We start from the raw sequence: 25,076 nt of genomic DNA, 5'->3' as shown, positions 1-25,076 counted from the left end.
TAAAAACAGTAATATTGTACTAGGGATATACTTCTAGGGAAATTTGAAGTTAAACGGAAAGGATACATTTCAAGGGTAGTTTGATGAGGAATTGTTTGGGTTTTCTCTTTGTTAAAAATTATAATTATTTAACATGGCAGGGTGGGCAGCGGAAACCTAGGACCCTATTGTTCAGACACACCGTTCCCATCAACACATTTCCCCAGTTTCTACCGAAATAAATAAACACAAATAGTAATAAAATACTTACACTATTTGAAGAAAGCCAACGTTTCTTTATAAAATCAGCAGCTCGCTCCCCTATCATGACGACAGGAGCGTTGGTGTTGCCCGACGTCACCGCCGGCATGATGCTCGCGTCGGCCACGCGGAGGCGGTCAATGCCTTGTACCTGAGGAATGAAGGAAAGTGGTGTTCACGCTGTATCCCGCACAAAGGGTAGGCAGAGGGAACCTAGTGTTAAGACACTCCTTTATTTCGCCAAATGCGTGTTGAGTAACGGAACTCAAGGCTGCGCTTTGTCTCGACACTAGTGTGAAGAAATACAAATACCTATAAATTTAAGTAAATATTTCATAGATGAGTAGATATAAGAGGAGCCGGTCGTGGCACAGTAGCTCAAGCATGTGACTGTGGAGTGTGTCAGTTGAGACATCATGAAATACGCAATGTCCCGAAAATTGGCCATTGCGCGGGGAATTGAGTGTGTTAACACTATGTTCCCTCTTCATCCCCTGCTACATACGTGATACTTCACTCTGTACCCAACCGCTGATTTAAAATCTATGTTTTCAAAGACGCAGGTATTCTTACAGTTGCTTCCCAATTTATATACTATAATATTCTCTTTGTCCGACAAAATATACATTGTCATAGTAAACATAGCGACAGTCATACGATAGAAACGAGAAATAAAGATAAGATTGTTACACCAAGTTTTCGCCTCCAAAAAGTTAATAAATCCTTTATGGGTCTGAGTATACGTGTATATAATAAAATTCCGCAGTGTATTCTAGATTTGCCACTTCCAAAATTTAAAATATCAGTAAAAAAAATTCTGACAAGTAAAGCTTATTACACTGTTCAAGAATACTTAGAGGACAAACATGTATGGAATTAATGTCTATTAAATGTAATGCAGGATAGCTGCCAACTAATGTAAAAGATTGTACCATTGATTTTGAAAAGAGCAACTGTTGAGTTTCTTGCCGGCTCTTCTCAGCAGAACTGCCTTCCGAACCGGTGGTAGCTTTTTGTTCATATGTTCATTCGACGATACAAAAGTGCTTATTATAAGTTTATTTGAATAAAGAATATTTTGAATTTGAATTTGAATATAATAACCTGAAGTAAATTATCCACAACAGCCAAAGGGTCTCCCCTAGGCCCCATCCTGCAGGACCCTGCCTGGTGGTTCTCAGGCGCGGTCTGCGTTCTCACCGCGCACTCCCAGTACGCGTCGCAACCGAACTTCAACTTCTCGCAACCTTTTACGGGGGTCTTATCTAGCTTCATGCCGTACTTCTTCAGGGCTTTCGTTTCTGATAGCTTGATGGCGAATTTGATGCCTTCGATCAGGGTTTTTACGTCGTCTTCGTGGGTGAGGTAGCTGGAGTTATTAAAATGACTTTATACAATTCGTGGCATATAAAAAATATTTTTAAATTAGTTTATACAATTACTATAGGAATAATGTTAGAACGCTATATAGAAAGAAACATATTTTTTATATAATGAATAAAAATTAGAACCTGCGCGCGTTGGAAATTGTTCCAACGCTCTGACCACTAAGCCATACGCTACGTCGGAATACACTTAGACTTTAAAAATGTTAAAATTACTTACTTAGCATATATCTTAGGATATTCAAAAGGATCAGAACTGGATATCTCCAGCCTGCCCCTACTCTTTGGATGCAGTACAGCAGGGAACATCTGCACAGAGCGGGAGCCGTCACCGAGTTTCTCCCCCACCATGCCTGTCTTGGCGCAGTCCGCGAGAAAACCACCGAAGAAAAGCTGCACATCCGGATTGTCTTCCTTTGGATTGGCATATTTGGTTTTGATGAATGCTGTCACTTCGGATATGCCTGGAATTGAGTATTGTCATGCCGTATCCATAAGATGCAGAGGAAACTTAAAATTAAGACATTCCAGTTCCAGACTTTCCGCCAAATTTTCAAAATGTTGCGTCAACAGTGGCAGAGCTCTCCGCCGCGTTTGCCTTCTTACCAGAGTGGAGAAATTAAAATAATTCATTACACTAAGTAAGAATCTAACACGCAACCTCCGCGCTTACAGTTAGACTCTGAGTAGTGGCGCTAAATTGTGACTGAAATTAAATGTGAAAGTGAAAATAATATTATTTTAAAAATAAAACTTCTTTTATTCTAATATGCTATTTTACACCATTCACATTTCCGTTACATATTGGAAATGTATAAAAAACTTTAAGTAGAGGGAATCCGAGAGATATGAAAAAGTCATACGATTTCTCTATAAAAAAGCTAATAATATAAATCATTTATCACTTACTGAGTTATATCCATATCGTAAAGTGAAAGAAATAAGCTATTAAATATGAAAGCAAAAGTTTATTTTTGTTTCCGCGAACATAACATAATACGAGTATAAAATGTTAAGTAATAGATTAACTTTAGTTTTGCAATAAAAATATTGTAACGTATATCGATATTGCTGGCATTATGTAAATTATACCAGCACTGCTCGTAGTAAACCTGATATATTTTTGTAATCAATAGATGTAACTATCAATTTACTTTCTTAAATTAATAACTAGTAAATGATACTTAAAATTTTGTCAGTTACTTTTTAGGGTTCCGTATCTCAAAAGGTAAGAACTGAATCCTTATACTGGCCAGGCTACTAATTATATAACCTAATGACCCTGTCCTTAGCCTCAACTTCTATGGCGTTTAAAGATATTGAATTAAAAAACAATTACATACTAAAAATATATATGAAATCGTACCAGTCCCAGACATCAATCCATCTCTGAACAGCAAATACTCCATAGCGGTTGCCCAGTTCAGGGGAGCAGTGTTGTTATCATTGACCTTGAAGTTCAAGAAGTGAGCCACGTGGTTGTGGAGGTTGCGACCGACGCCTCTCAGAGCGTGTACCACACGCACACCTGCTCGCTGGAGTACCGCAGGGTCTCCTATACCGCTGTGTTGGAGTATCTGGGGGGAGGCTACTGCTCCGGCACTGGAAGTATTTGAATAAATTAAATAATAAAAGTAACCTAGGATGTAAAATTCTCGTATTCCTCGTCCTCGTGAGAAATTTGAAGAGCACTTACAGTTGCTATATTGTATTATGAACCTATTATTTAAATTTGAAACATCGTATAAATGTGACTATCATATACAAAAAAATCGTTTCCAATCCAACTAATAAATATTACATATTTAAAAAAATATATATATTTCGTAAAAATTGTTGTAAGAGTATAGTTACGTATAGCGCATCCGTTTTCGTTATAAAAATGTGGAATCGGTATTTCCTTTTACTTGTCAAACGCCAATGATTTCCGAATTCCGCACGTAAATCCGGTAAAAGTACAGTTTCTAATTCTGTATTATATATATATTTTTTTAGCTTTTATAGCAGGATAGGCCTCGGACTAGCCTGCTACGTGCTGAATATTAGAAACTAGTGCTGAGGCACTTCGTAATTCATTAAAACATTTACGTTCCTATTTTCCGTTAGGAAAATTTTCATTGCATTTGCAGATATGTGGAATTGAGTGGCGGAACTAAACGCCGCGTTTTGTCTTGTAGCTCCGAGTGATAATGGAACCAACAACCTGTCGCAAATACATATTATAAAATAATACAAATAAATTATTACCTCAAAACAATTTCATTATTAGCAAATATAACTTCTGTTCCTCCAAAACTGTTTCTAACTTCCACTCCATAAGCTTGTCTTGTCGTTTGATTAATGAGAACTTTGGTGACAGTGGCGTTAAGCATAATATGTAAGTTGGGACGATGCTTGGCGGGTCGTAGGTATGCGCGAGCGACGCTAAGGCGGGAACCGTTGCGGTTGGTGGTCTGCGCGATGGCGATCCCGGTGTGATGTTCTCCGTTGAGATCACGTACTTTGAATCCTGGGAATTGCTATTAATGTGAGCTAGCTATGAACCGTATTTATAAACTGCTTTCAATTCTGAGATCGATCTTGAGATACCGTTTTCATTCATAAAGTACATATCAAATAGAAAAAGGTATATCTATAATACGAAAACCTAAAATATTTTCTCTGTTTTAAATTTATTTGTTTACAATAAGTTAATTTTAATAACTACCTAGTTCCTCTCCAGCTTTTATGATGCTGTAACTCAAAGGCGGGTGGTAGGGGAACTGGGAGACTGTCAGTGGACCGCCAGTAGCGTGGTAGCCTTTATCCATTTGCTCTATCTGCTTATTGTCTTCTGATTTGAGGAAGTAAGGCAGCACTTCTTCATACGACCAGCCTTCGTTGCCAGCGGCCGCCCAGTCGTCGTAGTCTTTGCGGGAACCGCGTATGTACATCATGCCGTTCATGACTGAGGTACCTCCTAATACCTAAAGAAATTAATCATTTATTTCGGATTATTTTGTTATTATATTGTTTTATAAGGTTATTGTGGCGTACTGGAACAATGCCTGATTGTAAATGTGTGTGACCATTCTGAGAAATCATTATATTTACTTTATTGTCATTTCTTGGTTCTAATAAACAAAGCGCGGCGTTAAGCTCCACTATTTAATACGAAATGTCTTGAATTCGGACAAAAAGTGAAGAACGAATTCTTCGCACTAGTATTCCTCCATATACGGGGAAAAAGCGTGAAGCTGCTAATCCAAGACGTCTGAATATTATTTTAGATATCAAAACATATAAGTCAGAAAATAATTAGTTTTTAAATCTATTATACTTACTTTTCCTCGAGGCCAGTAGCATTTTCTGTCCGTCTCTCCGAGACACGCCGCCGGCTCTGGTTCCGTCTGATACCCCCAGTCTATGCTCGATCCAATGAAGTTGAGAAACATGGACGGTACTTGCGCACCAGTTGGTTCATCAAATCCTGTATTCAAAATATATTATTATCATTTCGTACTAAACTTGCAATTAAGTCTTGGTCTAAAATAGCATTTAATTATTTTTTTAAAGCTATCATGGCATATAGGAGCTCGCAAAGATTGTGAGTCCAGTCCTCATTTAGCAAAGTAGATTTAGCTGTGTGTTAATATTTTCCCGTTCCGGTAGTCGAAGCCGCCTCATTGGGTAGAGTTCTACCACTCAACACGTTGTCTTGAAAATACAGGGGAAGTTGAGAAGCGAATATCTTAACACTAAGTTCTCTCTGCTATGCGGGGAAAAGTATCAAGCTGCTTGTTTTTGGTAACCTTTTGTTAAATTGATAGTGAATTTCTCATTTATTTTATTAGTATAATTAAATAAATGAGAATTTCTTTCGTGAAAAATATGTTATTCAATTAATGAAGGAACTCAAAATGTTGGTTAGGCGCAGTTTTAATAAGTTTTTAACAATGTCTATGAGGTATCTCGTCCTATAGAATTCAAATTATGTACTCGTATATATTTTTTTTATTTTATTTTTCATACTTTCGAAAGTGGTCAAAAAATATTCTAGTTTTCTTAAAATTTTAATTTTCCTTATATCACGGATGGATTTATATACTACTAATAATCTTACCTGCTTCTAACAACAACACCCTCCATTCCGGCACTTCAGAGAGGCGCGACGCGACCACTGAGCCGGCGGACCCTCCGCCTATCACTATGAAATCGTATACCGAGTCCATGTGCCTGCGGTACTGCGGAAAAAATGTATATTAAAACCAAAAATATATAAGACTAGCTACTATTTGCGGCTTCGTCTGCGTGGTGGCTAGTAAAATTTCTGTTGTGGTTCAAAACAAGATTATTCTGGAGTGGACATTGTGGCATAGGTAGGATCAATTCCCATTCGGGGAAAGAAGGAAGGGAATGAAATTATATATTTAATATTTTAATTTCCTAAGTGATAAACGGAAGTGTTTTAATGGGAATAAAGAATCTTAACACTAGGTTCCCAGATTTTCTTTACGTCCCTTGCTATGTGCTGGATGACAAATAACTACACAGTGCTTCATAATACAAGAACAAAACAAATGCTCTGCCCGTTCAAAAACATTATACCACCTTCATGTGAAAACTTCAAAAAGATAATGAAATCTGAAAATGTAATGAGCTGATCATTTTCACAATCTACTTCCTCCAGAGTACTTTCCGGCGATTGTTCAATTTGCTCCAGATGATAACGACATTCGTTATTCGCCATTTATTGCGTACGTCTAATTATACATTACATATTCTAAAGCCGCGAATTCTCACGATAATCAACGCGAGATTGCTTAAAGTGGGTGTGAAATTATCGAACTATAAAGAAAGTAAATATTTACTCGAGTTACGCTTTTTGCGAGCTAATTATGGTGTGTGTAAGATCTCTCAGTGATAATAATAATTTGATGATTTGGAAATGATAGTTATTTAATATTTATATATAATTTTAGTTTATAATTACGGAATATGAATTCAAAAATAATTTAATACGTTACAATTTCTCGTTGTATTTTTAGGTTTTTCATAGTTTCTCTAACTTGTAGTTATTACATACGCTATTTTTTAAGTTTTACATACATGCCGTGTCGTACATATAGCAAGGTAGGGCAGAGTAAACCTAGTGTTAAGATGCTCCGTTCCTCATTATTCGTGCAATTTTCCGCGCTTTATGTTTTTACCAGAGCGAAAAGAGAGAGAGAAATGAAAATAATTCAGTCTCCTGAGTTGGAATCGAATCTGCAATCACTTTCATAATATTTTACGTAAATTATGGTAATTATTTGAAATATTACTACAGTTTGCATGCAATGTTTCTAACCATTATGATACCTATGAATAAAAGCTTCAAGTGATTGTAACCCTCCGGCTGATTCGTACTCGTGACCGCCTTCTTGCAAATGTTACAAGATTTACACTTTCTTATTACATTTTATAATACTACACTAGAGGCAGGATATAACTTAAAATCCATTTGGTTATACAGTTCCGGGACTGGTGACTTAGTTGCAGCAGTGAGCGCGTTGATGTCTTTTACTTGAATTTTTTATAGTTACATATATTTTTATATTCTTTTTTATTTTTTTTCAAGACAACTATAGAGGAGAGAGTTATGTACCTCTTAAATTTTTTAAATTGAGACAAAATTACATGTAATAATAAATCATACCTATTAGATTTTGTTTTATTACCTGAGCTCTTCCACAAGGATCTTCCAAATCACACTGGCTCCTGAGGAATACTTCCAGCAACCCCATAAAGAGCATGAAGGCACCGCCGCCGCACGTGGCTGCGAGTGTGGGGCCCGGCTGCGTCATGGGGCAGTTACAGGTTATCGCCATCTAGAAAAAAAATATTACTTTTATTATTATTATTGTGCTTTTTTAGGCCGTCGTGGCGTAGGTACACAAGCGTGTGACTGTAACGTGACGGTTGTGGGTTCGATTCCCACTCGGGGGATATTTTCCTTTCTTCGCTCTGATACGACTCAACACGCAATGCCTTGAAAATTCGTTGGACAGCGTGGACGCGTGAAGCGTGGACGTGGAAGCGTGTCTTAACACTAGGTTTCCTCTGCTTTGCTATATGCGGGTTACCGCGTGAAGCAGAAAAAAATATTATGCTCTTTTGTTATGAATTGTTATGATAATATAAATACAATTTAAGCTGTCATAGATTATTATATTGGCTTATTGATGGATTCCCAAAATATTTACCCTGGCTAAAAGCTTTATTTATAATGTTACAAGAATCACTTGCACCTGAAACCTTTACAAAAAATATAATCAGAACATATTCAATAATTATATAACGTACTTATTTTGTGCAATATACAATTATATATGTGATATCCTTGATATCTTTTTATAGCTCTATAAACAGATTTACGAATTGAAAGCACATATATTGTGCAATATCAACATACATGTTATGAGTATATCTAAACATTTATATAAGTGTTTACGAAATCCGTTAACCTCTGTCCTTGTACTCCATGGATCAGATACAACCTGTCACTCCAAGGCTCACTTTCATAAGTTTCATATTATATATGAGTTGCCGCAGGCGGTAATGGATATAGATTTGTATGCACCTTACAGTAGTATATGTTACGTATTTGTAATTAGATTTTTTTTATTTTAGGCTTGTTCTAGAAGGATCTACCATAGTATCATAAGTATACTTAAGTCTCATTATTTTGTTAGGTTTAATTTCCTTTAGTTGTCTACATGAGATTTTTTCCTAGACAGAGGCTAATGTTAAAACTCTCCGTTTTTAATTTTTCCGATTTTTTCGATTTTGAAGATATTGCATGTTAAGTGACATACTTGTAACTAAAAATTTAATTTCTTTTTGCTACCAGTGTGAGAAAATAAAAATAAATCCTATCTTATTGTTATATAAACCAGCCACACAATTTTTTTTTATCTAATAAAAAGATAAACGTCTAGATCATCAAAAAAGCGCGACGAGAGACGTCGCAAAATGAAAGCTCAATCGAAATTCTGTCATGACAGTGACGTTTGTGTGGTTTATCCGAATCTGTTCTACTTACAATAATCTATCTACCCACAAAATATTAAATTACTGAACCTATTTGTACACCACTTATGCTACTGCCTTTACGCAATGTCGTAAAATAATATATTCTATATTAATAGTAATGAAATATAATATGAAAGGAATTGTATTTTGATATGATGTTAGCAAATCAATCCATCGATCTAAAAATCCTCGGAGTAGTGGTAAGTATCTCTGCCTGTCTTGCGAGAGATCCGGGTTCGATTCTCCAGTCGGGGTGCATTGGCAAGGGCCTGTAAACACGACAGGTTGTGGGTTTGATTTTCGCTCGAGAAAATGAACGATAAAACGACCGAGGTGAAGCGCGGCGTTGAGATCCGCCACTCAACTCATTTCTGCAAACCCTGCTATGTCCGGAAGACAGCGGAGGCTCAAAAAGTATCTAAAAATATTTTATATATAAAGTATTGTATGCTATTTTAAGAGAGCTAGTACTAATATCTTACAGGCACCCAATTCCATTTTAAAAATTACATTGAAAATGGCGAAAAAAAATCTGTTTCTCACTTCAGTAGTAACATTTAATTAGATTTACGTACTCTTAAACATTGTATTACTTTGTTTTAATTACTTAAAGCAAAATCTTTAAATACAATACTTACAATTTAACTTGAAAGTAATTATAAATGTCAGAAATGATAAAAATAACATTTTATTATGACAAACAAGTAACGGAAAATAACATAAAGGCCAGCACCAGCATTTTTTACATATTGACATTTAAGCATTACCAAAAAAAGGTTTATTTACTTATGTGACTTCTTATATGGTGTTATTTTCTTAAATAATGAAGTGGGAAATTTGATAGAAATTTTTGTATTAATTTTATTTCTAATTACCTTCCTGCGGCTTTGCTTCTATTATATTATTTGGTCAAATACAAAAAAATCATTGAAATATATTACCATCCTATCCATATATTCAGTATCTAACACTAAAACAATTTTTCATTTTAAATCAGTAAGTTCTGTGATATTACCAAGCATTTTTCGCTTTTTTTTAGCTTCACGCTGGATCTCGCACGTAAGTAGGGTAGGCAGAGGAAATCCGTGAACCTAGTGTTATGACACTCCGACCTCATTAAGACACTTTCGTTCTGCACTCTCCGTCAATTTCTCAAAGCATTGCATTGATGAATAGCGGCCCACTTTGCTTCATTATACGAGCCAGAAAATGAAAATATAAAAAAGATTAATTCCCCAAAATGGGAATCGATCCCACAACCATCACATTCGACGACCTCAACAAGGTTTTCACCCTAATATTAATATGTATATGGATTATAATATATATTTGCTAAATTAGAACTTGAAACTTCTAACATATTACTTTATAACAAAAACCTAATAACTGCACCAGAACGTAAGCTTATATAAAATATAAAGATAAACAGTAGAAAGTCTTTTGTTTATGGGCACCATTGAAAAGTCGTTCAAGTACGCTTTAGAATGATAGATGGTTATTTAGTGCTGCGTAAGAACGACGTTTACAGTCAAGGCTATCTGATCTGATGAAGATATAATTTTGTGTGGTTGGGTGAGTATCGAGGGCCTTCTATGGCGTTATAATCACATACGTTTAAGTAAGTACATTGTTTGTAGAGGCCAGTGGCTCAGTGGTTTTGGGTATGATTCCTACTCACAGCTTCTCTCTGCCTATCCTGCTTTGAGCGAGATACAGCGTAAAGCTAAAAAAAGTTTAATTAAAAAAATGACATGACATACGCGTTTATGATATCAATAGCGTTCAGTGTAAATGTAACATTAACAAGTTACGACGGAAGTATAACAAGTTAGTTGCTATAAACGTGAGATATGTAGAGCAAAGTAATTATAACATACTAGCTACAACACCTAAATTTACTTATAATATGTTAAAAATAAAATTTGAAAAATGTTTTGGATATCTATATGAAAATGTCCCATAAGGATGGTCCCACAGTGCAATGGAAGATAATAATGTTTCAATCTTACACTGTAATTCATAGAAGGGTTACTCATGATTGCATTACAAAAAAAAATGAAAAAAAGAGTAATATTTGTAGTCTTAGGACTTGAAAAATCATCACGGGATGTCGGTTCTTCCGATTTTTTTTTAAATCAATATAATATCAAAAATACTTGACACAGATTTTTTTTTATATTTTTCTCATAACTGTCACGACTTGGTCTATCACCTGTTTTCGTTTTATCGTTGACTCCTTGGACACCCTGTATATGTTATAGAGGCATAATATTGTCATTTCTTTGCTCTGACAAACTAAACACTACTCTACATGTAGTGTTTCGAATTCCGACAAAAAGCGGAAAATAAAATATCTTAACGTTCTTTCTGTATACCCTGTTTTTTTAAGCATAGGAAGAAAGAAGAAAGAGTGTTAATACACTCCGTTCCCAAGGAGACACTCGTTCCCCGTTTCACTTTCCGTTGAAGTCTGAAAGCATTATAATGCTGAGTGTCCTCAATATCTGGCACTGGCTGGCATTATAATATTTATAGTCACTTTTATTTGTATCTACTACACTTTTAAGATTGTTATCTCTTATCTTATAGTATTTCATTAGATAACATGACAGTTAATAATTGAGACCACGGGTTCATTTGTCATGGCTATCTATTATAATATTAAATACTAATAATTTATCTGCAAGCCGTCGTGACGTAGCGGTAGGGCGTTTGTTTGTGATGTATTTTATACGGCGTTGAAATCCGCCGCCTAATTGCCAGTAAGTGGGGAATGTTCGCTAGGTTTCCTCTATCTGGAAGGAAGTATCTTAACACTGTTGTGTGAAACTCTTCGTTGCTCTCCAAGTATACGTGGCATTAAATAAGGTAGAATCATTGGAGAGAGAGAGAAATTAATAAGCAAGTTAATTAAAAATATCTTGGTATGAAAGTAAATAAATGCGAGTACTTAATCCTCGGGACAGGCTTTTAAGTCATATAAATTGTGCAATGACGTCATAAGTTGACAGTAGTAGTTAGTAGTTGATAGAGTTTTAAAAGAAACGTTTTTATTTACTTTTTAGCATAGTTAAATAAAAGCTTGTTTTTTTTTTTTTATATTTTTAGTCTAGACTTCAAGGTAACGTACGTAATACATGCATATTCACTTATAAAGAAAAATTAATAAATATTTAATTGCTATAATTAATATTTTTTGTAAGGTAGAGAATTTTGTCTATTATTTGCGCCGTTTGTGACAGCTATGGGTTCATTTACCACTTGGGAGAATAAATTTTCATGTATCTTGAAAAGTCTTGAAAATTTGAGAACGGAATCTTAATATCTTCTCTATTAAATACCGGAATAAAAAAAAGGAAAAAAGAAATGTAAAATTTTGAACCTGCTATCTCCATTGGCAAGCTGACAAGCGAATACCACTATGCCATTGACCTCTGCTATTGTATCACCAACAATTCAGAAAAGTGGGTCAGTTTACGCGTAATCAAATTATTTATGCTCAATTTTTTATTATATAACTTATTCAGATATTTTGTTTTAGATATCGAAAGCCTGACCGCAAGCTGTCTTTGTATTTTGTATCGTTTCTTTATCAAACAATAGGCTTAAGAAGAGTTAATTATAGAAAAAATGAAGTAAGTTCATCATTCACTATGTTAGATGAGGTATTTTTTATCAATTCTTTTGAAAGAAATTTATTGATTTTTTTTTTAGATAATTAAGAGTATGAACATTTATCCTTGTATTTAAATACGTACTCACTACGTACTCAGCTATTCATCCATTTTGAAAAATATATAACGTGTAAGGTTCTTTATAATGCCATATTTTGAAATTATTTTCTTTGTTTTTTGACTCCATCCTGTATCCCGTACATAGCAGAGTAGGCAGGAGGGAACCTGGGAATGAAGTTCTACATTTTGTTACGATTAAGATACTCCTGTTCCCCAGTTTCCGTCGAATACTGGTAGCATTGCGTGTTGAGTTGCGGAACTCAACCCTGTGCTTTACCTCGTTATCATATAAAGTTTTCATTTCCTCGAGTGACGCTAATATATTTATATAGAAACCTCTCCTTTTGGTTATCAGAGTATTTCCTAGTCGCTACTGGTCAGACCGCATCCCGTTGCTTTACAAGTAACCTGCTGTACGCTTAATTATATATTACTTCCTTATTGAAAGTTGTTGGGAACTTAAGTGATTCAATTTAAAAATCTTCTAGGGTGTATTAAATATAACGGGAAGTTAGATTTTGTTATATTTAAGTTAGATTTTGTTTTGGAAATATTGAAGTTTTTCTTCTTCTCATTTTCTCTATAAAGATTATATAAAAATTACATCTTTATGGTTACAGCTATTGCGGCGCTCAACGCCGCGTATTGCTTACCGAAGCGGGGAAACGCAATTTATTAATTTCCCTGACTTGGGTTCCAATCTATAATGATCACATAGTAGACACATATATGAAAAAAATAAATATACAACCATCTATGTAAAGTAAGGAAATGGTTAAGATTCTTTAAAGCGATTTCTGTATATACGGCAAATAACGTAAACCTTTATAAACGTAAATATTTTCTTGTATATTGATTATTTTTTATACTTTCAAGACCACTGATCGTTTTGTTTACAATGTAACTTTGGTAGATGATGAAATTTTTAACAATGAAAAATAATACTTTACAGCGAAGGTTCTTTAGGGAACCATTTATTAGTTCTATAAATAATATGAATAAAAATATATTTTTTTAAATGTTTATTTTTTTTTATATAGCTTGATTTGATCCATAGACTCTTAGAAACCGCCTAAGCACTCTGACCAATAAGCCTTACGTTTTCATCAAGCTATTTTGAAATTCTTTTAAGTTTGTAACAACTTTTTAATGTTTCTAAAAACATATTTTTTTAAATGTAAAAAAAATCCCCGACTGGGCAGACAACTCACAACTCTTAACTTAGGAACATTTAACTGCTAAAAAAGCTTGAAGTTTTTAATAGCCTATACCAAATATATACAGAACCTATTGCTCCAAAAATTATTAAATTTTTACTGACCTTTTATATTTAATAACTTATTTAGTTTTATATCCATATCTTTTCAATATTATTTTACAATGTTGAAATTCAGAATTTATATGCTTCATAATATGGAATTTATTTAAGAAATTTTACTTTCACATCTGTGCTTTATAGTTTTAAAGTAGTAAAATATTTTTATTATTCATGCAGACAATTTTGGAAGGCCAGTCGTGGCGCAGGGGCCAGGGGTCGTGTTTGATTGTAAGCGCAATTGGTTGGGAGTTCGATCCCCACCCGATGGAATGAAATATTTAGTAAAAACGTATATTTTAATTTTTTTGCTTCGCCGAATTCTGCGGGGGTAAAATGGGGGATGAAATGTGTTAACACTAGGTTCTAGAGTTCTAGTAATTACGGGATACAGTTTGCATAAAATTTTTAAGCATTTAGATAAAAATCCTATCCTTGAGTAATTCTCCGTTCACAAATTCGTAAAATGGTCAACATTAATATCCAATATCTAAATTTTCGGACTCGGTGTTTGAACCTATTATCTATTTCAAGCTGCAAATTAAATGTCTGTGCTATAACAGTAAAAGCTGTCAATGTCAAGTTAGTAATTAATATTAACTTTATTCAACTTTGGAGAAAGTACATTTTATCGTAGTGTTCTAAGAGACGTGGTAGCTTGTTTTAACATCGCTACATTTCTCTACAGTATTTTGCTTATAATATATGAGATATCCTAAAAGGGGAGAATTACTTTTACAGAATTACTTACACACTTACTTTTACAGAATTATTATTATTATTTTAAATATTATTGCGTGATATATTTAATTGTAGATTAACTTCTACTACAGGATGTCTTACCAAAAGATTCCCTCTGCCTACCATCGTATATGCGGGATACAGCGTGCAGCCAAAGTTCAAAGTTGCTTTTAAAGTTTATTAATATAGGCGTTTATCATAGAAAAATACTATTTAGATACATAATTTTTTATGTATCTAACTATGTTAACGCAGCGCTTGAGCATTTAGAACCGTCAAGAGGCCAAGAGATCAAATCCCGCTACGTTAAAATTAAAATTAACAGTTTTTACAATGAATCCTTCACAGTAATGCAACCCGTCGTGAGCGTGACAGCCGCTCGTGACGTATTTATCTAGATCTCTGGGCTTGTTACCGAATCACCTCTGCTATTGTTTCAGTTAGTTTGTTTTTGTCAATTTTAGTGTTTAGCCTTCTTTTGTGTACAACTTAATTATTTCAGGCTCTATCCCTCATATAGTAGGGTAGGTAGAGGGAACCTGGGAAATTCTTTTTGCCAGTTTCTGCCATATCCTACAGGCATTGCGTGTTGAGTGGAGGAACTCAACGCCGCACTTAAAATCGTTACCAAAGCGATGAAAGTGGAAATTAAAATGTTAAATATTTAATTTCAGAATCGAACCTACAACCTGTTACGTTTACAGTGGCAAGCTGGTTCCTTGCTCCGTGTTTCTGCGCAACGACCAGTCGTTGTGACCATGTGTTGAGTAGCGTAGAAATTAAACGAAAATCTTTCAAATGAGAGTGGAATTTATAGCTTTGAGTCTGGCCTCTCTGACTACCCTCCTATTTGCGGGATATAGCCTCAAGTTAAAAATAACATATTCAGTACACACATAATATAATAAAAATTTTTATTATAAAATCCACGAAATTCTCAAAATTTAAATATCTCTGTACTAAAATGGAGGTGTCGAAAAACAAGTAATATAAGGCATCTAGTTCTCGTGGCCCGCTTCCCAGGCAGATAGCATCGTAATACATTGTTTCAAAAATATTCAAAAATCTACACTAACTATTTAGAATTAGGCGCAGTTTCAATTTTAATTGATATTTTCTAAGGTTAAAATTGGTTATTTAGATGTTAGACTGCTTCTGTGAGGCCATCTATATGAATATTTTGCATTTTACTACTAAATTAAAAGGTATACAAGTTGACCTAAAACTTCAAATATTCGATTGACCTTTACTCGTACTTAGAAAATCTAATTACTTTAAGGCATTTCGTTTATTAGATATTTTGATTGAAAATACATAATTTACAGCATAATGCCGCGGCCGAGAGATCACCTCGTCCAGATGATTATATGTCATTAAAATCCATCTGTATGTAATCCTGTATTTTGTACGTTTCAAATTATTTCTCATAAAGGAAGGCAGAGGAAATATAATCTTAGATACTCCGTTATCCGGACCACTCAATTATCGAGACATTATGCATTGATTGGGGGAACTTAACACCGCGCTTTGTTTTGGTAAAAAACATAGTTGAGTTGAGAATCCGGCTTAAAGTGGGGAACGGAATGTCGTATGTAGGTATCCTCCTACTAGCCTACCCTAGCTGTGTGAAGCTCATTTATTTATTTTGATTAAAAGACATACGTTATAAGTGTACATAATACTGTTTTCAACACTGTAACAGTCTCTCTGTTGATATCTCGATGATCTTATGATAAGAGTGTGTTAATGGATTTGTGGATTGAGTACTGCAAGATCCGGTTGGAAGTTTACTCATATGTCATTAGCTTGCTCTACTTTAATTTTTTTTAAGCTTCACGCTCTATCCCGTATATAGCAGGGTAGGCAGAGGGATAATATGGTTAAGGCACGTTCTCTGTACCCTGGACAGTCCAATTTTTGAGACATTGTTTGTGCAGTAGAGCTCAACGCTGCGGTTTGTCTTGTTACCGTAACGAAAATATTTTATTCCCCCAATTTCGAATTGATTTGGAGAGTATTTTGGAGTATCGTGTAAATGCGACAGGTTGTGAGTTCGATTCCGTCTCTAAGAAATGAAATATTAAATTTTTCCATTTTCTTCCTTTGGTGTTGGGGCAAGGCGTAGCGTTGAACTTCGCCACTCAACACGCAATGCCTCCAGAATACTGCGGAAAATGGGAACGGAGTGTCTATTAGGTAACATTAGGTAACACTAGGTTCCCCCTGCCCATCCTGTTGTATGCGGGATACAGCGTGGCGCAAAAAAAGGATATAACTCTTTAGTTCCTTTCGAAGACGTTGAGATGGCCTTTCCGAAAAACGATGTTGCTTGCAAGCCCCAGTTTCAAGTGCGAGTGAACGGCGAGATGTTCGTGTAATGTCAAGGGTGTCGTCGCTTGTTTTTGGATATTTGATATCAATAATGTTATTGTAATTAAGTTAATATTGGACAACGTCGCGTTTTCCTTATATAAACCAATATCATCATCATCATCATCATCAACCGCCATCTTTTGTCCACTGCTGGACATAGGCATTCCCCAATTCTCGCCACCACACTCGATCCTCAGCTCTTCGGACCCATCCGCTTCCCGCCAACCTCTTTATGTCGGCGGCCTATCTGGCAGGGGGCCAAAACCAATATAGAAATATTATTTGTACCAAAGATCAATAGACACTCCCGGTATTTGTTACTAGAGTATTTTTTTATTCCGAACACAGCAGAGTAGGAAGAGGGAACCTGGGAACCTTGTATTAAGACATTGCAACAGACTGGAGACATTGCGTACAGTAATTATGGCGACAGTTATAATATAATATCTTTTATGTAAGCTACTTATAAGATGATAAATGCATGAATAAAGTAACAATGCTTCATCTTTTCTAAAGAGTCGCCATGATGGTACAATTTAAAAGTAATTCATACGTCTAATAGCGGATATAAAACATCGATAAGTTACAACACTAGCTTTCACTCTACAATAGGAAATTATCGATATGATTATTTGCGTTTTAATAGTGTTGTATATACGTGTATGTATTTATTCATATTATATACTTAAAATATCAAATTTAATGGTAGTCTTGTAACAATGGATGATAAAGTCCACATTTTTGTTTGTTTGTTTGTTTTTTGGCCTTAAAGTAACTATTGAAAATTGGAAATAAATAAATTTAAATAAAATAAATTGCCTACTAATAAGAGGTTCTTTACTATACATAGCACGCATAATAAGATTAAAAAATAAATAAGAGAGAGGCCAGTCATAGAGCAGAGGCCAAAGCGTGCGACGTATACACGATAGGTAGTAGGTTCGATTCTAACTCGAAGAAATTAAATGTTCAGTAGAAATAGAAGTGAGCATAATCAAAAAGACAAACGCGTTCCTATTTAAGAGAGTGATCAGTTAAGCAGCGAAACTCAACGCCGCATTTGTCTTAGCAGGTCGTGAAAATAAAAAAAAGACATGAGAATAAACCCTAATAAACGGAGGTCAAAATTGCATTAATTAACACTATTTCTATGGTAATTAATCCTAACATTTCGTAGAGGTAAATTATATGGCTGTCGTTACGTGAAACATGAAAAATATAAAGTTAATAAGATTTTTATAACGCCCAGCTTCCTTTTCGGCATTCGTCCATTGTCTAGAAACGTCTGTAGAATGTGAATACATGTCCATTGTGTGTGTTTAAATGATACTAATTAAGTAAGATGTCACGCGTAGATAACTTAGCTGCGATAGCGAACTGAAGGATTTTCTTGATTTTTTGTACCTTGGTTTTTTTTTAATTCATTTGTAAGTCTTAACGCACTGGCACAAGCGTGTAGCTGTCGCGGTAGCCGCGGTGGTTCCGGATTCGATCCCACTCGGAGGAACTTATTATTTAATATTTCCATTTCCTTGCTCTGGTGACCAGGCAAACTGCCGTGTTAGTTCGGTCCCTTAATACAATAGCGAAGAACGCAGTGTCTAAGCACTAAGATACAGCGTGAAATTAAAAAAAGTAAACTAATATAATAAATTAACAAAATATAGCTTTAAGCTACCAGCGAACCATTTCAGGGACACGAACTAGTATTCAACGAATGTTAGCACTATATGCATTTCTTAATATCAGCTCGCGTTTTTGCTAACTTTATATTATAAAATCTACGAAACAAAACGTTTCAGCCATTTTTGCCTTTATATTAGTTGAAATAAGAGTTAAAATTCTGTGATACAATTATAAAGGTAGTGTAACAACTTGTGAGAAAATGTTGTCATCGAGATCAGTGACATATACGAGAACCTAATAGTTTGAGTAATGTAAAGGCAAAAACATAGCTTTGATTGCAGGTGTACAATGTGGAAACAGCGCCTTTTCTTATATACATTCCTACATAAGGCAATTTGTATTGAAAATCATATTTCTGTAGTTAATATAATAATAAAAATAAATTATAAGCAAAAAATCATTTTTAGAAAAAGCTTTTATTTAAACGCTTTAAAAAGGAGAAAATAATTTTTTTCTTTTAAATTTTAACTATCAACTCATAACCTCATTGTACACAATTTATATGATCATAAAAGCTTGTCGCGCGATTTACTTGTGTAACTAAACTAGTGCTAATTTAATTATGTAAAATCTGCTAAGTTTCAATTTTTAAAGTTTCAATTTAATTAAATATTGATTAACACGACAAGCTTTTATGATCATATAAATTGTGTACAATGAGGTTATGAGTTGATAGTTAAAATTTAAAAGAAAAAAATTATTTTCTCCTTTTTAAAGCGTTTAAATAAAAGCTTTTTCTAAAAATGATTTTTTGCTTATAATTTATTTTTTACTTTTTAGTTACCACTGGCTAGGTTTCTCATACTAGAGACATGTACCACGATTCCTCTTCTATGGTTAGGAATGCTGTTGGCGACACTAGACCCTTCCTGATTACAGTGGGGGTTCACCAGGGCTCGACTCTTAGTCCGTTCTTATTCAATATAGTGCAGCCTCCATAGCTGATGATGTATGCTGACGACATAGCACTCATTGACGAGAACCGACTGACGCTGGAGCGTAAAGTGAACCTCTGGAAGGGTGCGCTTGAGAACCGCGGTCTCAAACTAAATGTGTCGAAGACCGAGTACATGGCCTGCGGGAGCCCGGACTCGAGCACGATCCTTATAGGTCCTGAGCCAGCCGTTAAGTCAGAAAACTTCAGGTACCTTGGATCCGTTATGCACGAGTCTGGAGGCATCGATCACGATGTCCATGGCCGGATAATGCTGCCTGGGCCAAATGGCGGGAGGTCACTGGTGTGGTCTGTGACCGAAGAAAACCGCCAAGCTCAAGGGACTGTTATACAAGAGCATCATACGACCGGTTCTTTTATACGGCAGCGAATGTTGGCCAGCACTATCTCGGCATACTCAGGAGCTTCACGTCACGGAAATGAAGATGCTGAGGTGGATGTGCGGCGTAACGCGGTCTGACCGCATACGCAACACATTCGTTCGAGGTAGTCTTGGGGTCCGTGACGTAGCGGATAAGCTCCAAGAGCGCCGCCTGAGATGATATGGCCACGTTACGCGCCGGTCTAAGAACTAAGTCGGATGCAAGTGCCTTGCTATATCAGTTCCTGGAGTGAGACCTCCTGGACGCCCAAGGAAGCGCTGGTTGGATGTCGTGATGCCGGATATGAGAGCCAATGGTCTAACCACTGAGGACGCTAAAGACCGCGCAAAGTGGAGTAGGTTGAGTAGGAAGGTAGACCCTGGCAATAGCCGGGATTAATGCCAAGAGGATTCTTCCTCCTGGCATTTCAACCTTCAACCTTCTGGTTTCTCACACTAGATGTCATATTATTTTTCTAATTATTCTCGGCAAGCTCTTTCATTTGATACCCGTATTGCAGATGTGCATAAATAATAACTATTCCGCCATCTTAGATGTTCCGCCATATTGGATTTAGAAAAATGTCACATTTTTCGAGTTACTCTCAACGAGCCCTTTCAATAGATATTCATATTGTACAAGTAGACTAAAATTACCTATTTGGCTATCTTGGATGGTCCGCCATATTGGATTTAGAATGACGTTAGATTATTTTTCGAGTTGCTCTCAATGAGCCCTTTCATTTGATATCCATATTGCAGAATTGCAAAAATAATAACTATTCGTACATCTTAGATGGTCCCCCATATTGGATTTAGAATGACGTCACATTATTTCCCAAGTTGCTCTTAAGAAGCCCTTTCATTTGATACCCATATTATAGAAGTGCATTAAATATAACTATTCCGCCACCTTGGATGGTCCGCTTTATTAGATTTAGAATGACGTCACATCATTTTTCAAGTTGCTCTCAAGAAGCCCTTTCATTTGATACCCGTAATATACAAGTGCATCAAAAATAACTATTCTGTTACTTTGGATGGTCCGCCATATTGGATTCAGAATGACGTTACACTATTTTTCCACTTACTCTCAACAAGCCCTTTCATTTGATACCCCAATCGTGTATACAAAATTTCAGCTCAATCGTACGAACATACCTTTCATTATATGAAAGCACAAAAAACTTGAATCGGCACGATTCTATTGGATTTCAAGTGATGTCACATTATTTTTCTAATAGTTCTCGGCAAGATCTTTCATTTGATACCCATATTGCAGAAGTGCATAAATAATAACTATTCCGCCATCTTAGATGTTCCGCCATATTGGATTTAGTATAACGTCACATTATTTTTAGAGTTACGGTCAACGACCCATTTCCTTTAATATCTATATTGTAGAAGTAGACCAAATAGATACTCGGCTATCTTCAATATCCTCCTTATGGGATTTAGAATGACATCACATTATTTTTCAAGTTGCTCTCAACGAGCTCTTTCATTTGATACCCATATTGTAGAAGTACATTAAAAATAACAATTCCGCCATCTTGCATGGTCCGCCATATTACATTTAGAATGACGTCACATATTTTATCGTGCATTGTCATCCAAAGTAAACGTGTTTACAAAATTTCATCTCAATCGGTTGACGATATCTACTTCAAAATTGAGCTCTAAGATTTCACCCGAACCCACATACATACATTGCAAGTTAAATAAAAGCTTTTAATAAATGGTGTCGTGGGACACCAGGTAGGAACGAAGTTCCTTCGGCTAATGTAGAATCGACACAAATTGCAAAAAAAGTCGTGCTCAATTTTATGTAGGTTTTCTTGATTTTTCTCTTAAATTTTGCTGATTAGTTTTTATTTAGATCCTAGTGGACCCGAACGCGGCTACGCCCGCTTGAACTATACGAATATTTATTAAATATATTTATGAAATTATTTTCAGTTTTCAATAGAGAGATGCGTTAAGTAAGCTCATTTTGGGTGACGTTTTCTAACAACAAACTTTGCAAATCGCTGCTTAGCAACGGCGGTTGTTATTAGCATGGCGGAATAAATTGCATGTCAAATTAAAAAATATTTTAATATATTGGTATATATAGAAAATATTACAAATATGAGAAAAAAAAGTATCCTATGTTCATACCGAGACTCTCAAGTATCTCTATATTAGTATTTTATCACAATAGAATTAGCGGTTTGGGCCTGATTGCGTAAAAGACAGACAGACAGAGTTACTTTCGAATTTATAATATAGGTATGGACAAGAAAGTATTTAGGAAATTCAGTATTTTAGGATATAATAAATTACTTAAAATAAAAAAACATCGTAATTCAAATTATGAACTAAAAAAAGAAAGAGGGAGAACGAGAAAAGTATTATACACTACTCGTCTGTGTATGCGACTGTCGCGCCTGCGCACGTCTCATTTAACGGTTTTATTCCACGCATTTTTCTTACGGTTTTACTATCACATTTTTTTCAGTTCGGTCACGCAGCGAAATCCCTATCCCTTCCAAGCCTGCCGTAAGGAACTTCGTTCCAAAATTAAAGTTCGTTTGTTTGAACGCGCTACTCTCAGGAACTGCTGAACGTTATTCTTAATGAGCAGCCCGATGATTTCTCTGTCTCCGACGCGAAAGAGAAATTAAAATAGGAGTCTTGTCGTCAGCTTCACACTGTATTCCGCATACAGCAGGGTAGGCAGAGGGAACCTAGTGTTAAGACACTCCGCTCGTCATTTTCCGCGGAATTCTGGAGGCATTGCGTGTGCAGTGGCGGAATTCAACTCGACACCAGCGCGAAGAAATGAAAATATTAAATATTTTATTTCCTCGAGTTAATCGAACCCACAACCCGTCTACTTTCTTCACATAGATTTATAACATTTTTATAATATTAAACATTATTTTATGTCTAATTTGACGGTAACAAATAATTTTAGAAAGACTTGCAACTTTAAGCTTCCGCTTTAGACTAACAGCTGTACCGTGACTCAACCTGTCACGGTCATACAAATTATAGCACGTAACTGTTACGTTTGTATTAACGTATTTAATATTAGAATATATATTTAGTTTGTAACTTAGACTTCGCTGTATTTTTGTCCGTCTGTTCTATGAACGGCCATAGAAAGGTATTTACATACAAGAAACGTAATATTTTTCCGTTTTTTATAGATACTCGTAATGTTATGGAAGTATTCGTGGGCTTCGTTTTGTTGGACTACCACTAGGGCTTTTTCTATTGCCGTAGAAATTTCAAAGTCCTAGTGGGTGATACCAAGGAACCTACACGTGACATTTTTATTGTGTTTAATAATCTATTTTTCGAGGAATACAATGAGGTTATATTTCGTCCTGGAAAAATATTACTGCGGGTACTTTCAATATGCATGTGTCATATGAGTGCGAAGAGTCCGAGAAAGGCTAGTAACCATATATAGGCAGAGAAATGAATTATGGGACACTCATTTATAAGAGGTTCTATTCCTATTTCAAGCCCGTTGGGTAAAAGCCAGAGGAAATTAAAAAAACTTAACCGTTCCCCCGAATACTAATCGAACCCAAAACTATCACTTCAAACATCGTCCCTGCGCCATCAGTTGTCTCATTATCTTGAACCGCAATTACAATAGTAGGTACAGATTATGGGGATAAAAATTGAAAGGTGTGTTATGGCTCGAGGCTAACTCTTCGTGGTCGCTGGTGCCGTTCATTCGCTATGATTATTATATATTTTAATACTATTACAATATTTTATTTTGGCATTGAATTTTTATTTACACCGATATTGTGTAGTTTAAAAGTTCTTGTTTATATGGAATGGTTGTGGGTTCGATTTTTAGTTAAGGTATTTCTCTATTTATTTTAATATATATAGTTGAAGAACTTGTTTGCTTGTACGTACTTATCTCAGGAACTACTAGTTCAAAATGCAAAATCCTGTTTTTCTTGGATAGTCCATTTATCAACAAAAACTACAGCTACATCATAGCCTATAGGCCAGTTCTATGTAATATAGGAAATCAGTATAATACATGACGTTAGTCAATTCGATGTAACCCCCTGTACTTACGGTCAGAGTTACTTAGTGCACTCAGAATGGGCGATGTCTTACTTACTAGAGATAACAAGTAGTGAAATATATTTTATGAACTTTTTGAGAAAATCGTTTTTCCAATATCCCTATCCCCCTCTCCTCTCATAGTTAGATGGGGGGGAAAAATATTTTTTTTTACATAACGATATAATTAGTTTTGGATTTATTTCAAATGTTCTGATCTTGATGTGACTCTATAATTTGAATTTTTGTATATATAAATTTATATATAATAAATCCTTTACTCAGTAAAGGATTAGGCAGATTATGCAAAAATTTTACATGCAAGTTCAATGAATTATATAGGTTTATTTTTTAAGGGATGTAGGGGAGTAATCAGAAAATATTCCCTGGAAATCCTAAGGGCAGAAATAAAAAATAATGGATTTTTTATATTTTAGGTTCGTCAAGAAACGAAAACGAAGTCAAGGGTAGCTACTGGTTTTATATTAAAAATATTCAACTAATATGAATACGAGTAAATGGTAAGTCATTTTTTTATAAGTACCATAAATCTTCCACATTATTGTTTGTATGAAAAAAAAAGTAAATAAATAAATATTGAGATAGAAATAAAATAAAATATAAAATTTTAAAAATAAAAATGTTTCGTAGTATGTCTGGTAGAATAGTATGAACTTCTATTTCATAAAGTTACACATATGTACATAAAAACTTACACATAATTATTATTTTTAAGCAGAATTTTTTTTATATAAATAAAACATATTATATATTATATAATAAATTATATTTATAAAAATTTTATAAAAAAATTAAAATTCAAATAAATATATAAATTATATTTATTAGATTTTTTTTATTAAATAAATTATAAAAATAAAATAATAAAAAAAAATTAAATAAAATAATTCAATATGATGAAAATAATTTTGAAATTTTTGCAAAATCTATGACCTATTTTCCAATTTTATTTTTCTCAAAATAATTACACAAACAAAAACAATATAAAACAATTCAGTTATAAAAAAAACAATTACCTTATAATATATATGGCTCGTATTTAAAACACAAATTAGAACCTCGCGCGTGCGTCACCCGCGCGGTGTAGTCACGAACTGCGGCACTGCGGGTCACCCATCTCTAGTTGCACCGG

At 34.9% G+C, this 25,076-nt stretch overlaps 1 protein-coding gene across 1 annotated transcript in view; it reads right to left on the bottom strand.

The window, feature by feature from the left end:
- Gld (Glucose dehydrogenase) overlaps positions 1-25,076 on the bottom strand; it is a 25,871-nt gene extending 795 nt beyond the window's left edge. Inside the window, exons 1-10 of the mRNA XM_085199836.1 lie at positions 24,961-25,076; positions 7,325-7,474; positions 5,728-5,848; positions 4,949-5,094; positions 4,333-4,591; positions 3,873-4,134; positions 2,992-3,227; positions 1,846-2,089; positions 1,345-1,609; positions 251-391 (exon numbers count right to left, since the gene is read on the bottom strand). Of these exons, the coding sequence (XP_085055962.1) occupies positions 251-391; positions 1,345-1,609; positions 1,846-2,089; positions 2,992-3,227; positions 3,873-4,134; positions 4,333-4,591; positions 4,949-5,094; positions 5,728-5,848; positions 7,325-7,474 (1,824 nt within the window). The 5' untranslated portion in view covers positions 24,961-25,076. The remainder of the gene's footprint in view (positions 1-250; positions 392-1,344; positions 1,610-1,845; positions 2,090-2,991; positions 3,228-3,872; positions 4,135-4,332; positions 4,592-4,948; positions 5,095-5,727; positions 5,849-7,324; positions 7,475-24,960) is intronic.

The sequence above is a fragment of the Heliconius melpomene genome, chromosome 2, assembly GCF_056956725.1.
Source record: "Heliconius melpomene rosina isolate 202511_hmr_F chromosome 2, ASM5695672v1, whole genome shotgun sequence".
Classification (NCBI taxonomy): domain Eukaryota; kingdom Metazoa; phylum Arthropoda; class Insecta; order Lepidoptera; family Nymphalidae; genus Heliconius; species Heliconius melpomene.
Note: the sequence above shows the minus strand (reverse complement) of the source record. Positions and strands in the feature narration are given on the sequence as shown.